This window comes from Leopardus geoffroyi, chromosome E1, assembly GCF_018350155.1.
Source record: "Leopardus geoffroyi isolate Oge1 chromosome E1, O.geoffroyi_Oge1_pat1.0, whole genome shotgun sequence".
In the NCBI taxonomy this organism is placed as follows: domain Eukaryota; kingdom Metazoa; phylum Chordata; class Mammalia; order Carnivora; family Felidae; genus Leopardus; species Leopardus geoffroyi.
Genome location: NC_059330.1, coordinates 5683217 through 5701782, shown reverse-complemented (window position 1 = coordinate 5701782; position 18566 = coordinate 5683217). Strand labels below are relative to the sequence as shown.

Sequence of the window (18566 nt, the reverse complement as noted above, 5' to 3'; positions counted from 1 at the left end):
AAGAGAGATGAAGCAAGTGAGAGCCCATGGTTAACACTGAGGGAATTCTGCAAGCTGGATTATTAAGCACAGCCGGTATTTAAACAATAAATTAGATAATGAGGCATCTGGGTGGCTCAGTCAGTTGAGCGTCTGACTCTTGATTTTTGGCTCAGGTCATGATCCCAGGGTCATGGGATTGAGCCCTGTGTTGGGCTGCATGCTGAGCACAAAGCCTGCTTGAGATTCTCTCTCTCTCTCTCTCTCTCTCTCTCTCTCTCTCTCTCTCTTCCTCCCTCCCTCCGACCCTCTCCCCTGTTCGTGTGCACACACTCTCTAATAAAAAAAATAATAAAATATAAATTAGGGGTGCCTGGGTGGCTCAGTCGGTTGAGCGTCCGACTTCAGCTCAGGCCGTGATCTCACAGTCCGGTCTGTGAGTTCGAGCCCTCCATCGGGCTCTGTGATGACAGCTCGGAGCCTGGACCCTGCTTTGGATTATTCTGTGTCTCCCCCCCCTCTCTGTCCCTCCTCCACTCGCACTCTGTTCCTCTGTCTCTGTGTCTCAAAAAAAAAAAAAAAAAAAACATTAAAAAATAAATAAGCTTACAACTAATTACATTATATTCCAAAAAAAACAAAGGTGAGGATATTCAAAACTCATCATATCTGAATGATTGTCACCCACTCTGCCTGGGAAGTGCAAATACCATGGAGGGTGACCACCACAAAGGTGGGAGTATTTCCGCCACAGAAACGGATAGGTGTGTCTGGGTGGTTGTGCAGTTTTTACAAGGTGCCGGAGAAAAAAAGCGTTAATCGTGCAGATGAAACTTCAAAGCGCGTGACGCCCGCAGCCATTTACAGGGGCAAGAGCAACAAAGAAAACGCAGGTGTTCTTTGGCTGTTCAAAGACGCTCACGTCACCGACCCACTAGTGAATCTGTGCCACGAGCCTTCCTCATTTCGTGTTGTCTTACTTGCTCAGGTTCACGTGGGCACTAGGGTCGCGACGGACCCTGGGCAGCATTCATGAGCCCAGCAGGGGGAGGAGCCCCGAGGCTTTCTTGACAAAGAGGCGGAGGAGGGCCTGTCACCGAGGGGTGACAGGTGCAGGCGTGCGGGTGCCTAACTGCTCTGAGAGGCAGGGAGCAGACACTGGTGCCCCCGACAGCACGCGGAGCTGGCTGGGCCCCGGGCCTCGGAAGACCCGGCGGGATGGTCAGGAGGAAGGAGGGAGGCGAGCTGTTCTCCACGTGGGAGCTGTGGACGCGGAACCCCGCCAAGACCACACTGGCTGACTCTGGGGATCCCGCTGGGAGGGGCCACGGGAGCACTGGGTGCCCAGCTTGTCCAGGCTGGGCAAGAGGTGGTCAGAGTAAAGCCCAGTTTGCAAGTCTGCTGGCCTGGATGTCGGACAGGGAGAGTGCTGGGCTCGTCCTCGTGTACCAAGTGACGGCCTGCAACTGGCCGGTGTGCAAACAGCCGGGTGCGTGGCATTCCACATGCGGGCGTGCACCGGGGTCTCACGTGGGAAGCACGGCCCAGTTATGGCATCAGGGGGAAGAGCTGGGTTCTCCCCAGCCTTGCCACCGCCCTCCTCTGGTCAGGAGCTTGGCTCGGGCGCTTCGTCAAAAGGAAGCTTCTTCCAGGGTTCATGTGATGAGTGTTTCTCTATACGAGGAGACCCTGTTGTGAGGGTCAAGGAGAAAGTGCCTCTGGCGAGGGGGACGTTCCTGCAGCGAGCGTCTGACCCTGAAGCCACACCTGGAGGACCCGTGCCCACTCGGCAGCCCGGCGTGTCAGCTCCCGGTGAGAAGCATGTTCTTCGTGCTCAGAAGCCTGGATGTGCTATGCCAGCCTTGCTGCTTAACGGGGACCTTGGGCAATCGCGCGCTTCTACCCGAGCCTCAGTTTCCCCATCTAGGAGATACGGGGAGGCGAGACGGGAAGGAAATGCTCTCTAGAGACACTTCCTGTGCCAGCAGTCTACAAGCCTACGGAAATGCTTCTGTGCATGCCCACTTTCTTTGGCGTTAAGGTGCTGAACCTCTCTGTGTTCGACTCCTGGCCCGGGAGGAATGTAGGAGATGGGGGGGGGCACGGGGGAACCCCAACAGGTGCCTGATGCTTTGTCCCGGCTCCATGTCGGGGGCACGTGGCCACTCAGACGCCCCCACACCACCCTCCACGCGCTCCGGCCCTCACCTTGCAGCATCGCCGACGTGGTATAGTAGTTGAACGGCACGTTTTGCACCAGGTACTCCTCGGCGTCGAGGCTGGCCAGCTTGGTTCCCACCAGGACCGACTTGCCGACCCCCGCGGTCCCCACCAGCATGACCGGCCGCCGCCGCTCCAGGAGCCGCTCCAGGAAGTAGCACACTCGGACGGTCTCGCCCGTGGGCACCAGGCAAGTCTGCGGGGAGGACACGATGGGCAGGCTCGTGGGAGAAACAGATGCGGGGCGGAACGTTCCGGAACATTTCAGAAGAGGGACTCCCCCTGGCGAGGGGGCGCTGGCTCGCTACCTGGGGCAGGGGCGCCTTCCTTCGCATGCACGCTAACACCACTCCGGGAGTTCATTCTCGGGGTGGAGAGATCCCCTCCCTCCTCGGCCAGCTCCGTCTGCCTCCCTGTGGCCTCTCTAACGCGCTTTAGAACCTTCCGCCCCCAGGATGCCGCTGGAGTCTGCGAATCAAGTTAGCTAGTCTTTGCGGGGTTTCTGTGGCTTCCCTGCACCGAGAGTCTCCTCTCGAAAAGCACGTCGCTGGGCGTGACTGGTTGCCAGCAAGGTTAAAACACTTGAGGGCCGATAACGGACTGTGACTAGGACCGCTACGGACCCTCGGCACAAGCAGACATCCTCGGTCACTCGGCCACACTCACCTGCAGAGGCATCTCGGGGTCGAATTCAAACCGGGGGATGAGCTTGGACCAGGGCTCGAATTTCTTGGTCTCCGGGTCTATGTAGTAGTCAAAGACGGTTCCCTGGGAGGGAAACTTGACTGTCTTGAAATGCGCGAGCCACCACTTGCTGAACTCTTCCCGGTGGTCCGCAAGCTGCCAGAACAAAGCGGGTCAGGAGACGAGGCTCTCCGGAGCTTGCGAAGCCTGGACAGACTGCCCGGCCGTCGGGCAGAAGGTCGGGGCCACGAAAGGCTTTGCAGACCTGCCCGATGGAGTGGCTTCTCCAGGAAGGATGCTGCTTCCCTGGGGACCAGCCCTGACGAGGCGCATCAGTGCGGGGACACGAGTGCCACCGCTCGACCGTGCGGCTGAGTCCCCCCGGCACTGTGCATCTGAGACTCTTCACGGGGTGTGAGAACACCGAAAAGAGTGGGGTCCCATGACCGCAAGATGAAAAGACAGATCGACCCCCTTCCTCCCAGACCGCAGAGACCCAGCAACTCCAGGGGGGCGGTTAGGGACGGAACGGATACAAATGGAGGCTGTTGGCACCTGGGGGGTGCAGGGTGGTGGCGTGAGAAGAGCCTCACCTCCTTCTGTGCCTCAGTGTCAGCTGTGAAATGAGCACCCCAGAAAAGAGAACTTCCGAGGACTCTGAAGGTCTTCCTTCAAGAGCTAAAATTTATTTTTTTTTTAAGTTTATTTATTTTGAGAGAGACAGGGACAGTGCAAGTGGGGGAGGGGCAGAGAGAGAGAGAGACAGACGACAGACAGACAGACACAGAATCCCAAGCAGGATCCGCTAGCCAGCGCAGAGCCTGATGCGGGGCTTGAACTCACGACACCACGAGATCGTGACCTGAATCGAAATCAAGAGTTGGACGCTTAACTGACTGAGCCACCCAGGTGCCCCAAGAGCTAAAATTTCTAAAATGTAAGAGCAGCAGAGACAAAGCTAAACTGGTCTTTCTGACGGAAGGAATAGGTAGAGATACGTGATTCACATGCACGCGTGTTAGATCACGAGCCCCTCAGGGCTGCGCTCCCGGTGTACTCAAATTATCTTACTATAGGGGCGCCTGGGTGGCTCAGTCGGTTGAGCGTCCGACTTCGGCTCAGGTCATGATCTTGCGGTTGATGAGTTCGAGCCCCGCGTCAGGCTCCATGCTGACAGCTCAGAGCCTGGAGCCTGCTTCCAAGTCTGTGTCTCCCTCTCTCTCTGACCCTCCCCTGCTTATACTCTGTCTCTGTCTCAAAAATAAATAAACATTAAAAAAATTTTTTAAAATTATCTTACTATGTCCAAGCCAAAACATGCCAGACACGGGCACATGCGTGCACGCGCCCATGCACGCACCCCATAACATACCCGTCACTACTGGCAATAAGCCCATTCTTTGAGCATACAGACCTAGGAAAAATCCCCAAAAAGGAAACCTAAAAAGAGACCCAGACTGGACATTTTAGGGAAATGTTCCCGGAGGGCGGGACAGACGAGGAAGCTGGGCGCGTGGGCAGTGATTCTGGGCTTGCGGCCAGTGGGGCAGCTCATTTTGTTGCCTACTGGGTAAGTAGGACTGAATTCTCTTGCTTTGGAATGAGAACGGAAACAAGTCCCGATACAGACGGACAGATCTGTGTGTTCTTATTCTGACACGAATTCAGACGAAGGGGGTGCAGGACCTTCTCAGTAATGTGCTCTGCGACCGGAAGCCTTGGAGGAAAAAACCTATTTTTGACTCATGGATACAATCCTTCAAGATTTTCAACGTCCCTTAAAAATCAGATTGTAGATTTATGTGGAAAAACCAAGGCGAAGGTCACCTTTAGAAGAAAACAGGTTGCCGACTAATCTTTGACAAAGCAGGAAAGAATATCCAATGGAAAGAAGACAGTCTCTTTAACAAATGGTGCTGGGAGAACTGGACAGCAACATGCAGAAGATTGAAACTAGACCACTTTCTCACACCATTCACAAAAATAAACTGAAAATGGACAAAGGACCTGAATGTGAGACAGGAAACCATCAAAACCCTAGAGGAGAAAACAGGAAAAGAGCTCTCTGACCTCAGCCGTAGCAATTTCTTACTTGACACAGCCCCAAAGGCAAGGGAATTAAAAGCAAAAATGAACTTTTGGGACCTCATGAAGATAAAAAGCTTCTGCACTGCAAAGGAAACAATCAACAAAACTACAAGGCAACCGACGGAATGGGAAAAGGTATTTGCAAATGACATATCGGACAAAGGGCTAGTATCCAAAATCTATAAAGAGCTCACCAAGCTTCACACCCGAAAAACAAATAATCCAGTGATGAAATGGGCAGAAAACATGAATAGACACTTCTCTAAAGAAGACATCCGGATGGCCAACAGGCACATGAAAAGATGCTCAACGTCACTCCTCATCAGGGAAATACAAATCAGAACCATACTCAGATATCACCTCACGCCGGTCAGAGTGGCCAAAAGGAACAAATCAGGAGACTATAAATGCTGGTGAGGATGTGGAGAAACGGGAACCCTCTTGCCCTGTTGGTGGGAATGCAAACTGGCGCAGCCACTCTGGAAAACAGTGTGGAGGTTCCTCAAAAAATTAAAAATAGACCTATCCTATGACCCAGCAATAGCACTGCTAGGAATTCACCCAAGGGATACAGGAGTACTGATGCATAAGGGCACTTGTACCCCAATGTTTATAGCAGCACTCTCAACAATAGCCAAGTTATGGAAAGAGCCTAAATGTCCGTCAACTGACGAGTGGATAAAGAAATCGTGGTTTATATACACAATGGAATACTACTTGGCAAGGAATAAGAATGAAATATGGCCCTTTGTAGCAACGTGGATGGAACTGGAGAGTGTTATGCTAAGTGAAATAAGCCATACAGAGAAAGACAGATACCATATGTGTTCACTCTTATGTGGATCCTGAGAAACTTAACAGAAACTCATGGGGGAGGGGAAGGAAAAAAAAAAAAGAGGTTAGAGTGGGAGGGAGCCAAAACATAAGAGACTCTTAAAAACTGAGAACAAACTGAGGGTTGATGGGGGGTGGGAGGGAGAGGAGGGGGGGTGATGGGTATTGAGGAGGGCACCTTTTGGGATGAGCACTGGGTGTTGTATGGAAACCAATTTGGCAATAAATTTCATATATTTAAAAAAAATAAATAAATAAATAAATAAATAAATAAATAAATAAATAAAATAAAAAATCTGAAATAAAAAAAATAAAATAAAATTCACTCTAATAAGGAAAAAAAAAAGAAAAGAAAACAGGCTGGGTGCGTCTTCCCCTTCTGCCGCCAAGGCCACTTGGAGCTCCGTGGCCAGTTAACGGCCACGCCGTGGGCTGGGCCACACCAACATCGCCTCATCCCTGTAACCCAGCACTTGGCCTCACCTCCACCATAATTGGACGCTAAACACAAGGTCACCTCTGCTGAGCCATCCAACAGCTCTTTCTCAGTTCAGCTCTCTGGGTGTCTCTGCAGCAGTGACCTTAAGGAAGAGGTGGCCTTCAGAAATCCCCATCGCCTTTGGATCTGGACAGTCCTGCGGTCCCCCCTCCCTTTCTGTCCTCTGAACTTGACGACACTAAGGTGCACCCGTACACCGTAGAAGACCTTGGGCTGTAACATCACCTCATCTGATCCTTGCTGCGCTCCCAGGAAGCCTGGCGAGGGCAAATTACTCCTATTTTTACATATGAAAAGACCACAACTCAGAAGGCTCCACTTCCAAAGCACGTGGTGCCGAACCCAGGCTTCCGGTCTCCAGAGCACGTGCTCTCCGAGAGGTCATTTGCTTCTGAGAGGCCACTACCCATGATCCCCTGCAAAGTCCTTTAGGGAGAACCTCCTCCAGCACCAAGTTCTTTTGCTTTTGCAGCTGGCACTCAGGTACGGGCTGCATGCTGAATTCGTGCTTTGCTTTAATGACAGCTTTTCAAACATTAAGCACCACTGGTGTTCCTGACGTGAATTCTTTGGCCAACTTCCTATCTTGCTATTTATAGCGCTAATTTTGGTGTTTGGCTTGAATGCAGGTTGGGTAGGGGTCTTGGGCATTCCCTGCTGCTAAAAGCTTTCTCCTGTGTCCTTTCCCCATGTGCGAGCATGGCCACCTGCAGTTCCAAGTGCTCCGGGATGCCTGGGAGGACGCTTTCTCCTGGGCTTTTTAAAAAGAGTTGAGTGGATTTAAAATGTATTCAGACACAGAAAAATTGACCAAGAGTCTTCATCCTGACTGCCCCCACCCCGCCACTGCCTACTAAGCACTGAAACGGGGGAGAAGCCCGACAGTGGTTGCTGTCTGACATTTCAGCAGCTGAAAGGTCAGGGTGTGCATTTGATGGAAAGAAGTGACCTATGCCTTCTGGATCTCTGGACTTGGTGAGGTCTCATCCATCCTGCCGGAGTCCTTGCCTCCAAGAAGCAGTCCACGGAGAAGCTCCGAGGACTGCAGGAGGCAGTGTGAGATTCTCAGACGCCCAATTCCCAGTTTCAGGCATTGTCCTGCCCTGGGGAATTCCCCCTTTCCCACCAGGATCTGGAGAGGGGAGGGACAGGGAGAGGGAGAAAGGCACACATCCCAGGAGCTTGGGAGAGCTGCTTTCTGAATGTGGACCACAAAAGAGCATGCTAGGGAGCGGAGGGAGGTAGGGTGGATGCTAGCAGCCAGGGTCTGTGAAAACGAAAGAGAAACTAGTTGTTAGTTCTAAATTAATTGTTGGGGTGCCTGGGTGGCTCAGTCGGTTAAGCGTCCGACTCCTGGTTTCGGCTCAGGTCATGATCTCACGCTTCATGAGATCGAGCCCCACGTCGGGCTCTGTGCTGACAGCATCGAGCCTGCTTGGGATTCTGTCTCTCTCTCTCTCCCTCTCTTTCTGCTTCTCCCCCCTTTGAAATAAACAAATAAACATTTAAAAAATAAATTCATTGCAAATTCTCCCAGCTCACCGCCATTTTGGATTCTAGAACATGGCTTTGCCCTGGGAGACTGAAGCTTTTTACCTCTCTCCTCGGAAGAGCCCCACATCAACCCAGACTGGAAAGAGTAAATCATAACTCTCCACCCACCGTGGGTCTGTTTGACCCCTTGCTGTGAGGGGGGCACCAGACACTTGCTATAGAACTGAATATTCACGGTGAGAGAATATGAATAATAAGCATATAACGTGTGCCAGCACGATTTAGCCCAAAGAGCTCTGCACATATCTGTGTCGGACGATCAGAACAGTATCCTTTCCTTGACTCCTCATGACCACCCTAGATGCTGTGCACCGCTGTCCTCACCCCTGCCTCTGTACACACATGAGCAGCAAGGTAGAGAGAGGTGAAGCCATTTGTCCAAAGCCCCCCAGTATCAGGTGGCAAAGTTACAATTCGAAAGCAGAGTCCGTGTCTGAAGCCCCTATGTGACCCTGCCTGATTGCTAGAGTCGGCTGTAAAGGACTGGCTTGCCCAACCTTGGAAGTGAGGTTTCTAGATAGAGAACTTTGCATTTGGAAGAAACTAAGCCGACAAAACGTCTGGGGATATAGGAAGGGTTAAAGAGTAGGACGCCACTGGGGCGCCTGGGTGGCTCAGTCGGTTAAGCAACTGACCTCGGCTCAGGTCATGGTGTCACAGTTTGTGGGTTCGAGCCCCGCGTAGGGCTCTGTGCTGACAGCTCGGAGCCTGGAGCCTGCTTGGGATTCTGTGTCTTCCTCTCTTTCTGCCCCTTCCCTGCTTGCACTCTGTCTCTCAAAAATAAAAAAAAAACACTTAATTTTTCTTTTTAAAAAGAATAGGATGCCGAGATACCCCAAGCCAACATCCCTTCCCCTAAACATGAGGTTACAGGGAGCCAGAACCATGAGATAAATACTGATTTGGTTTCCTACCCCTAGATGTCAATTAACCTTTGGTCCAAGCTTCTGTGGACAGCACTGGCTAACACTCTGGCCGGGGACGGAGTTGTACGTGCTTGTTCTGGAACGCTAAAGGGATTCCTCCCTCTCAAGCCTCTACAGCACAGCATCGTTCCGTCTATAAAACACATCCCCTTGCAAAGTAGCGTACCTATACCGCCAGGTGTCCCAAAACACCGCGGCTCTCCACGACATCGGATGCACCACCGACCCAAAAGGCAAGAGCTCAAAACCTAGCCCGATCTCATCGGTCTCGCTCCAAAGGGCCCTTCTGTGGGGACCGACGTCTCTGGCAGAGCGACGGATAGATAACAAAATAGCCCGATGCCTTCAGATTGATTCTGACATTCCGCGGTCCTGTTTTCCTCATCTTTGCTGGAACGCTGGTTTTGGCCACGGCGGGCTTGCGCGTGGGCGTCAAGCCCGGCATCTCCTCTTACCTGATCTTGGGCCATTGCTCCGCCGAAAGCCCAGATGGCGGCAAACACGAAATAGAGCTCGTAGGTTTCCTTGGGGCAGTCTGCAGGGATGTCCTCTGTGGCCAGGAGACACTCGAGAAGGTGGCACAGCATCTGAACCATGCTCTGCTCTGGGATTGGAATCGTCTTCTTGAATCTGCAGGGACAGACCCAGAGATGCTCTTTGACATACGGGCTTCTCTCCCAGAGGCTTGCTGGACAGTCTCGGCACCCCCTTACTTTGGGGGGACTCGTGACCCGTCAGGATCCCTGGGATTACGAGGTGCTACCGAAGCCTTTATTCTCACCGCCTACTTTTGGGTCAGCTCTCCCGACCAAGAAGGGGCCCGCGGTGCTCCGAGAAGGTCCCTTCTCATCACCCTTCCCTCCGATACCCTCCCCCGCTGCTCTTCCCTTTTCTGAACAGTGACCGCCCCCCTCAGTCCTCAGGGAGTACAGGCCACTGTGACAGAACAAGGAACCATTCCGGTTTCCCCGAGTGTCAAAAGCCCTCCCAGAGTCAGCGCAGTGCCGAGGCTGGTCCTTCCCTGCCTTCGGCTCAGAGAAGTTCCCTCAAATCAAACACACACACTGAAGACATTTCCTCGGGAACCCGAGTCTTACGGGCGGGGAGGCAGAGTGCGCCCGGACAGCTGCTTATTGTGGATACAATCATGGCTTACTTGACGGAGCTCGTCTTCTGAAAATATGCTTCACTCTTTTGTGGCCTAGTTTTTGTACTTAAAAATTTGTTTTGTTTTGTTTTTTACTGATTCCAGTTTATAGATTTATTGTATGTGTGTGTGTGTGTGTGTGTGTGTGTGTGTGTGTGTGTGTGAGAGAGAGAGAGAGAGAGAGAACAAGCAGGGGAGAGGCAGAGAGCTGGGGACAGTGGATTCGAAGCAGGCTCCGTGCTGACTGTAGAGAGCCCGACGCGGGGCTCGAACTCACAAACCCCGAAGCCGGACGCTCAACCGACTGAGCCACGCAGGCGCCCCAAGAGTCTGATTTCAAATCTGCCACGCTTAGGGTAACGAGGCCATGCCAGTACCAGCCGTTAAGACCCTTCCTGCCCTTGCCCTCCTCTGCCCCCTTTCGACCTGAGGGGTCAGAAGCTACAGCTGGTGATGGGTGGGGGGCGGGGACCAGAGGAGTAAGGAGAGAAGCTGTCGGGGACTCCCCCACCCTCGCCACTGCAGGTGGACGGCAGGAAGCGGGCCTGAGCGGGGTGGGGGTGGAGGTGGGGGCAGGAGAAGCCTTCCTCGTAAATGGAGTTTGGTTTTTAAAGTTTTCACGTGTTCGTGACCGGAAGCAATGACATGCCTTCTTGCAGAATGACCAGAAAAGTCACGAATGTGGCCCCAGATTCCCTTCCGGGGGGGGGGGGGGGGGCGGGAGCAGAACCAGCCGCACAAAACGGCTCTGAAGGCTCGGCGGGACACAAAAGGTGCTGTCTCATCATCCCTTGTGCGGCCCGCTTGTTCAACGTGAAGACTATCGTGCACGCGCCCCACAGCCTGGTGGTATCGGGGCCAACGGTAATCAGCACCCAAGCCATGGCCGCGTTTCTTCCTCGACGGCCACAGAGTTAGGAGATCGGGTGAGCGGCCTCTGGATGCACAGAATACACTCAGCATCCTCACAGCTTGGTGAAGAGGCTTGTACACATGCTTGTACGCTCGCACACTCGTACACACACTCATGCGCGCGTGCGCGCGCGCACACACACACACACACACACACACACACACACACACGCAGAGTTTAGCATCTCTTCTTCTAATTGTCCAGAGAGGGAAATGGCCTAACTCTTAGAGACAGGTTGTATCGGGCAAGGGGCGGGGCACGCGGCAGGACAGGGGGCGCGGGCGTCCCTTCCACCTCGGCCCCCACGCCGGCCAGCTCTGCTCCACCCCGGGGCGCCACAGGCCAGTGAACCACGGAGTCAGGGGTCGTTCTGAGCAGCGGCCTCAATTTCCCGGAAACGCAGTCCTGGCGTTTGTTGACTTGTTGAATGTTCGGGAACGACGGGTCCCTGAGTCACGTCGCCTCCCCGGCACCGACCTCGGATGGCTGGGCTGGGCTCAACTACGAGGCCGGGCGCCTGACACCCAGAAGGACGCGTCCACTGGCAAGAAAGCGGGTTGCAAACCTCAGACCCCCCCCCCACTCTGCGGACACGTGTAATATTCTCGCTGGAGGCAAGAACAAACATGAAACAAACATTAAAAAAAATAAATAAATAAATAAATAAATTGTCACCTTCCGTGTTTCCCGGCCTACCTGGTTCTGAGTGTGTCTAAGCAGGTCGGGAGGTACTTGTCAAACAGGATGGTGAGGTTGGCTCTCTCTGTCTGGACTTCCCTCTTGTCAATCCAGCTACTCACGGGAGGGTTCCAGCCCAGGTCCGTGGGATTGATGTACAGGATTCCTGGGAACGGCAAGAATTTGGCTAAGTTTCCATAAATGCCACTATATTCCTCAGCCCACGGAGTTACTTTCTCTGTGTAGAAAACGTACAGAGGACTGGACTTCAAAGAAACAGAGGCCTGGCCGAGGTCTGAGAGGGTAAGTAGGATTGCTACCCGATGGCCTGAGAAGAGCTGAGGGAAAGCAGTGTTGGCAAGGATGGTAGGGCCCAGTCTAGGCTCAGGAGGAAACCGGAGCCTGTGGACGTGACCTTATTCAGCAAAAGGGCCTTCCTTTGCACATGTGATTAGGGATCTCCTGACGGGATCATCTTAGATTATGTGCGTGGGACATTGATAAGCGTCCCTAAAAGAGACAGACGAGACAAGACACACACAGAGGAGAAGCACGCGTGGATATGGAGGTGGGGGTTGGAGTCATGGGGCCGCCAGCCTGAGCGGGGAGAAGCAAGGCAGGTTCTCCCCTAGGGAGGGAATCAATGTCTGTTGTCTTAGAAGCCACTGAGTTCATGGCGACTTATAACAGCGGCCCCAGGACGTGACTATATACAGAGAGAGACTATTCTCCTGCCCGCGTTCACAGCCTCAGCACGGGTTCCTGGAAGGAACTCTGGTGTTACGGGAGACATCAAATCCGCTCCCCTGTGCCCCAGTCTGTGCCCATCAGTTTGGCCGTGGAGCCAGAGGTTAAGTTAAGGTATGAAGTTGTCATTTCTCACCAGGAGGTAGTGAGAACTTCGATGCTGGGTTGTCACCACTGCCGTGGAGGCTAGAACTGGCCTACAAGCAGCCTCGTTCCAGGCACTTCTGTGCACAGGACAGTTGTCCAGCTCAGGGACCCTTTCCTTCCCATCTCTGAATGAAGAAAATCCCCTGGCCCCGGCCTGGGAGCGCCTGGCCACCCTCGTGGGCACAGATTCGGGCTGGGAATCAGGCCAGAGTTTCCCACGATGCACGGGCGGCTCCCGCTCGGACCTTCCTTGGGAGACAGCCACATCACACGTGATGCCAGAGGCACCTGTGTTCAAGGGCGCGGCTCTGCGGGTTTTCTCGTCTCCCGGGGGATACCTGCTCTGGAGACCGTTGCTGGGGTGGCCGTGCGCAGGTGGCTGATCTCAAACAGCAGCCTCATCGTGGGACTCAGGGGGATCCTCTCGTTGCTTGCCAGGGTCAGCACCTGGCAACAGGGAGGGACACGCCAAGGTAGGAAGGAGTGAGGACACGTGATCGGCTGGGGTCGGGGGGTGGGGTGGGGGGGTCTCTGGATTTGGCTGAGTATTCCTGGTAGGGATTAAGGATGATTATTTTCCTCTTTATGGTAAGTATTTTCTAAATTTTCTACAAGAATCCTCTATCCCTTTTCCTTTTGCCCCCCCGTGACCTCGATCCTTGTGTGTGTAAATGCATCCAAAAAAAAAAAAAAAAAATCAGCTCTCTAAAAAGTTTAAATGGATGTCAATGATTTGAATGAGCTAGACCATATGGAATAATAAGGTTATTAAAAGAAAAGAGTTCAGGGGCTCCTGGGTGGCTCAGTTGGTTGAGCGTCTCACTCTTGGTTTCAGCTCAGGTCATGATCTCACAGTTTTGTGGGTTTGAGCGCCAAATCAGGCTCTAAACTGAGAGCGTGGAGCCTGCTTGGGATTCTCATTCTCTCTCTCTCTCTCTCTCTCTCTCTCTCTGCCCCTCTCCAGATCATGCGGTCTCTCTCTCAAAATATATAAATAAAATTTTAAAAAATGAAAAGAAAAGAGAAGAGCTTAGGCTTCTTTGAAATTGCCATTTCTTTTAAAGTAGTCCCTCTAGTGAAGGGGGGTGAAGGGTGGGCAAAGGGGGTGAAGGGGAGAGAGATACAGGCTTTCAGCTATGGAACAGGTAAGTCACAGGATGAGAGGCACAGCGCAGGGAATACAGCGAACGCCACTGCGATAGCATCGTATGGTGGTAGTGTTGTCTCTAACGGAGAGGGTTGTCCAGCCACCATGTCGTGCACCTGAAACTCATGTAACATCGTGTGTCAACTGCACTACAATAAAAAATAAATAAAGTAGTTCTTTCGGGCGAGCGCACGTTTATTTTAATGGTTCTACAAACGTCGAAACCATCCCAACGCTTCCAACCCTAATGTACCTTCTGAACAAATTCAGGAGCCACCACTTTATTGGTACGAGATTTCCTGGTTTACGAAAAATAAAACATACTCTCCACGGATCAAGGTTTGCCACCATGGAGGACGCCCGACAGGCTCGGAATGTTTCTGACCTTCAGTGTCCGTATTTACAAGAGAGGAAAAACTTAAGAAAGAAGATTCGAATAGATGACTTCAGATTCCTTCCAGCTCTGAGTTTTAAATTAACCTACATGCAGAGGATCGTGAAGACGGTTACAACAATGCTAAAAATGCAGTGAGCATGTGAGTACGCATACATCCGGTAGTTATGTGATAAAGCCGTTGACTAACTTTATGGTGGCCACCATTTTTACAATATACACATATTTCAAATCAGCACCTTGCACACTTTAAACTTACACAATGTTCTATGTTGATTAGATCTCAGTAAACCTGGGGAAAATTAAAGAAAAAAAAAAAACAACCCCTGTAGCAATTCCTTACTTGGGGCCAGCCCTTGTGGGGGATCGAGATTTCCAAATGGGCCCGGGGGGACTGGTTTCCTGGATGATTAGGGATGGCCTGGGCATTTCACTACGCCCGTGATACCTTGTTATCATCCATGACGGTGTTCAGAGACTCAATCCACATTGGATCTATGTCGCCATCCAGTAAGATCCACTTGGGCCCGTCGTGGGTGATGTTGGCAAGCTCCCGCATGATGGAAGAGAAGAGTCCTGAAAGGAAGTACGGACAGCTTACCATCCACCTCATCATCAGTCCTATTTCTCGTCAGACAGACTTTCCCTCTTGGCTATAACACCCAGAAGAAGGTGTAAATGGAAGAGACAGGTCAGGACTGGATTTGGATTTTGATCTATGGAAAATCTGATAGTGAGTGCTAAGACGCTCCTTTCTCTGTGCTTCTGTCTGACTTTTAAGAACAAGAGCAAAATGAAAACAAAATCTGATGGTCTGGCTTGGGTGACGAGGGGCCCTAAGAATCATTTCAATAGGCAACTGGGACATGACAGAATTACCTTAAAGCTTTTTAGGTAAGGTTTCATCCTTTGTGATTACAGCCCAGGCTTTGAGAGAAGGGTCAATGGGAATCTAACTGGCATCACACAAAATTTATCTCTTAATTTGTAAAGAATCTATTTTCGTGATATTAAGCTTTCCTAATCAATAACGTGGTATGTGTTTTTCATTTCTTCCAACGTTTCTTCGTGTTCCTTCATAAAGTTTTACAGTATTTTCATTCGATGCACTTCTTTGGCTAAATGTATTCCTAAATAATTCATAGTTTTATTGCTATTGTGAATGGCATTTTTTTTTTCTGTATTGCCCTTTTCAGCCAGCACAGAGAAAAGCTATCGAATTCTATGTATTTATTGTATGCTTAGTTACCTTCAGTAAATTTTCTTTTTTAATTTTTTTTTTTTTATTTTTTGAGAGAGAGACAGACAGACAGACAGACAGAGCATATGCAGGGGAGGGGCAGAGAGAGAGGGAGACACAGAATCCAAAGCAGGTGCCAGGCTCTGAGCCATCAGCACAGAGGCCGATGCTGGGCTCAGACCCACAGACTGTGAGATCATGACCTGAGCCGAAGTCAGATGCTTAACCGACTGAGCCACCCAGGCACCCCTTTAGTAAATTTTCATATTAATTTTAGTGATTCTTTTTTTTCAAAATGTCTCCTGAATTTTCTAGGTACAAAGTTGTATAATCAGCAAGATAATTATTTTTTTCCTTTCCTCTAACTTATACTATCTATTCCATTTTCTTGTCTTACTGCATTGTCTACAATCCCACACCAAGCCATGCTGAATAATAAGGTTGGTAATCGTTCTCCCTGTATTATCCCTGATTTTAACGGAAATGGCTTTAGTTCCTCATCATTCAGAATGCCTTTGTCCCTTCTTTTGGCTTTAGATAAAGATTTATTGATAAAGATTAGATTTATTATATTTAAGGGATTTTCTTCTATTCCTATTTTACTTAGAGTTCTTAAATTAGGGGGGGCGCCTGGGTGGCTCAGTCGGTTAAGCGGCCGACCTTGGCTCAGGTCATGTTCTCGTGGTCCGTGAGTTCGAGCCCCGCATCGGGCTCTGTGCTGACAGCTCAGAGCCTGGAGCCTGTTTCAGATTCTGTGTCTCCCTCTCTCTGACCCTCCCCCGTTCATGCTCTGTCTCTCTCTGTCTCAAAAATAAATAAACGTTAAAAAAAAATTAAAAAAAAAATAGGAACAGCTACTGAATTTTTAGCGCCTGTTTGTATTGATAGAGCGAGTGAGCGAGTTGGGGCAGGGGAGAGAGAGAGAGGGAGAGAGAGAGGGAGAGAGAGAGGGAGAGAGAGAGGGAGAGAGAGAGGGAGAGGGAGAGGGAGAGGGAGGGAGAGAGAGAGAGAGAGAGAGAGAGAGAGAGAGAGAGAGAGAATCTCAAGCAGGCTCCGTGCTCAGCATGGAGCCCAACACAGGGCTCAATCCTCAATCCCATGACCCTGCTAGGATCATGACCTCAGCCAAAATCAAGAGTTGGACGCTCAACCAACTAAGCCACCCAGGTGCCCCCTGAATCTATATTAGTAAGTGAAATTGGGCTGTTTTTGGTTCTACATAAAGGTTGATATCAAGGTTATTCTGGTTTTATAAAATGAACTGAGAGGTGTCCTTTTTTATCATTTTGGAATTTTTTTCCCCGCTCTTTTTAAATTTTCCTTTTCACCCATTTACTCGTTTTCTGTTTCCTGTTGAGTAAACTTCCTTAATATTACAATGTGCTAAAGGATCATTTTTCTCCTAGTTTTCCTAACGTGTATCATATAATTAAGTGATCTCTTCCATTTTAATCTTTATTTGCTCTTACAGCTACTAATTCTTAATCAGCTACATTTTACTCTTTTTCCTCCCATCAATCATGCTCACAGCGGGCTTCTGGTCTTTACAAAGAATCCATAAGCATGTTTTATTTATCCTATAATTTCTTTGTTCCTTCCCATTAATTTCAGATTGTATCTTTATTAAGTTTCTTCTTCCCCATTCTCTTCAGGTTCAGCCTGTCAGTCTGAATAATTTCTTATGATAGACACTGACTTCCTTCACTTCTAGACCACCTTCAAAAATAAAAGTCTAGAGCTCCTGTCTGTTGGTTTCAGACATGACCCTGTTGTTTTCTGTATGTTCTTTTTACTGCTTCTGAGAAGGGATGTCATGTATTTTTTTTTCTTTCATCTAGGGGTTAAGTGAGCATCTCCTGATGTGTAAGCAGCACAATTCCTTTTGGCCACTTTCTTGTTGTCTGTTTCTACTTCTATTGCATTATTATCAGACAATGTGGCTTGGAAACAGATACTTTTCAATTCACTGCAGTTTCTTCTGGACCCAATTAAACTTCAAATTTTTGTAAATGTCCCATGAACCGACCAAGAACAGAATATTTTCTACTTATAAGATGCCAATGTTCTAAAACTAGGTGTTATATTGAGTTTGATGATGTATTTTTTTCAATTTCTCTCAGAGTATGCTTATTTTTCTGTTACAGGATCTATCTAGTTTTGAACAAGAGAAAGTAATGTTATCTATCACATTTCTATTTTTATCAAGCTTCCCTAGAAAATGTTAAAATGTTGCCTTCCATCTACATGGACGTTCTTTCATGAATACAGATTTATGATTATTATAAATCTTCCTTGCCAACGTCTCCAGATTTGATGAATACTGTATGTTTAATAAAATTTTAATTAAAATTCCCACAGAGCTTAAAGTCTGAATTATATTATGCGAGCTTAAATTTAATATGGAATACTAAGTGCCTGGGACCAGCCAAGAAAATTACAAGAGAATATTGAGGAGACTTATGTCATCAGACATTAAAATGTTACAAAACGATTATGAACAAGGGTGCCTGGGTGGCTCAGTCAGTTAAGCGTCCGACTCTTGGTTTCGGCTCAGGGCATGCCCTCACAGTTTGTGAGTTTGAGCCCCACATAGGGCTCTGTGATGACAGCACGGAGCCTGCTTGAAATTCTCTTTCTTTCTCTGCCCCTCCCCCACTGTTTCTCAGAATAAACAAACAAACATTAAAATGACTGTGAATGGAGTAGATTCATAATTTGTATAGGATTAGATAAATAACGAGTGGACAGAATAGAAAACTCAGAATCAGATCCCGGCGTATAAAACAGGCTGGTATTTACATTCAGGAAGAAAGGATGGCTTGCTTAATGAGCGGTCCTGCCACTTTCCATTATCCATTTGGAAGAAAATAAAGTTGATTCTCTATCTTACCTTACACCAAGCTCCAAAATAAATTCCAGATGGATAAAAAAAAAATGTTCATGGAAAAATAATGTTTAGGACCACATTTATGATACTGTATCTACTGCTGAGCATGAGAGAGTGTGATAAGCCAAACAGGAATCCCAGGTGTTAAAAAGAATGGGCAGACAAAATTTTGTCTTTTAAAAAGTGGATGGTAAATATGTCATGAAGTGCCTGTAGACAAATGGTAGAAACCATTAGCAATGCACCCAACAGATACAGGGGTAATATCTCTGACGTATAAAGAATGCTTACAAGCAGAGAAGAAAATTTTAAGTGGAAATAAAGTCACAAGAGTCCATTACTAAGGCCAGTAAGGAGGAAAAAAATGCTAAGCCTCATTAAGGGTCAGTGAAATAAAAATCGGACAGGTTGCCCATCAAACCCCCTTGTTCTAGGCCCCTGACTGAGGGCCCTAAATGAGAGGAATCCAGGCAGCCAGACCA

The 18566-nt window shown here is 49.5% G+C and overlaps 1 protein-coding gene across 1 annotated transcript in view; it reads right to left on the bottom strand.

Moving 5' to 3' along the window:
- Positions 1–18566, bottom strand: part of DNAH9 (dynein axonemal heavy chain 9) — a 339411-nt gene that overhangs the window by 174356 nt on the left and 146489 nt on the right. The window contains exons 33-38 of the mRNA XM_045487400.1: positions 14406–14533; positions 12755–12863; positions 11541–11688; positions 9240–9414; positions 2866–3039; positions 2188–2395 (exon numbers count right to left, since the gene is read on the bottom strand). Of these exons, the coding sequence (XP_045343356.1) occupies positions 2188–2395; positions 2866–3039; positions 9240–9414; positions 11541–11688; positions 12755–12863; positions 14406–14533 (942 nt within the window). The remainder of the gene's footprint in view (positions 1–2187; positions 2396–2865; positions 3040–9239; positions 9415–11540; positions 11689–12754; positions 12864–14405; positions 14534–18566) is intronic.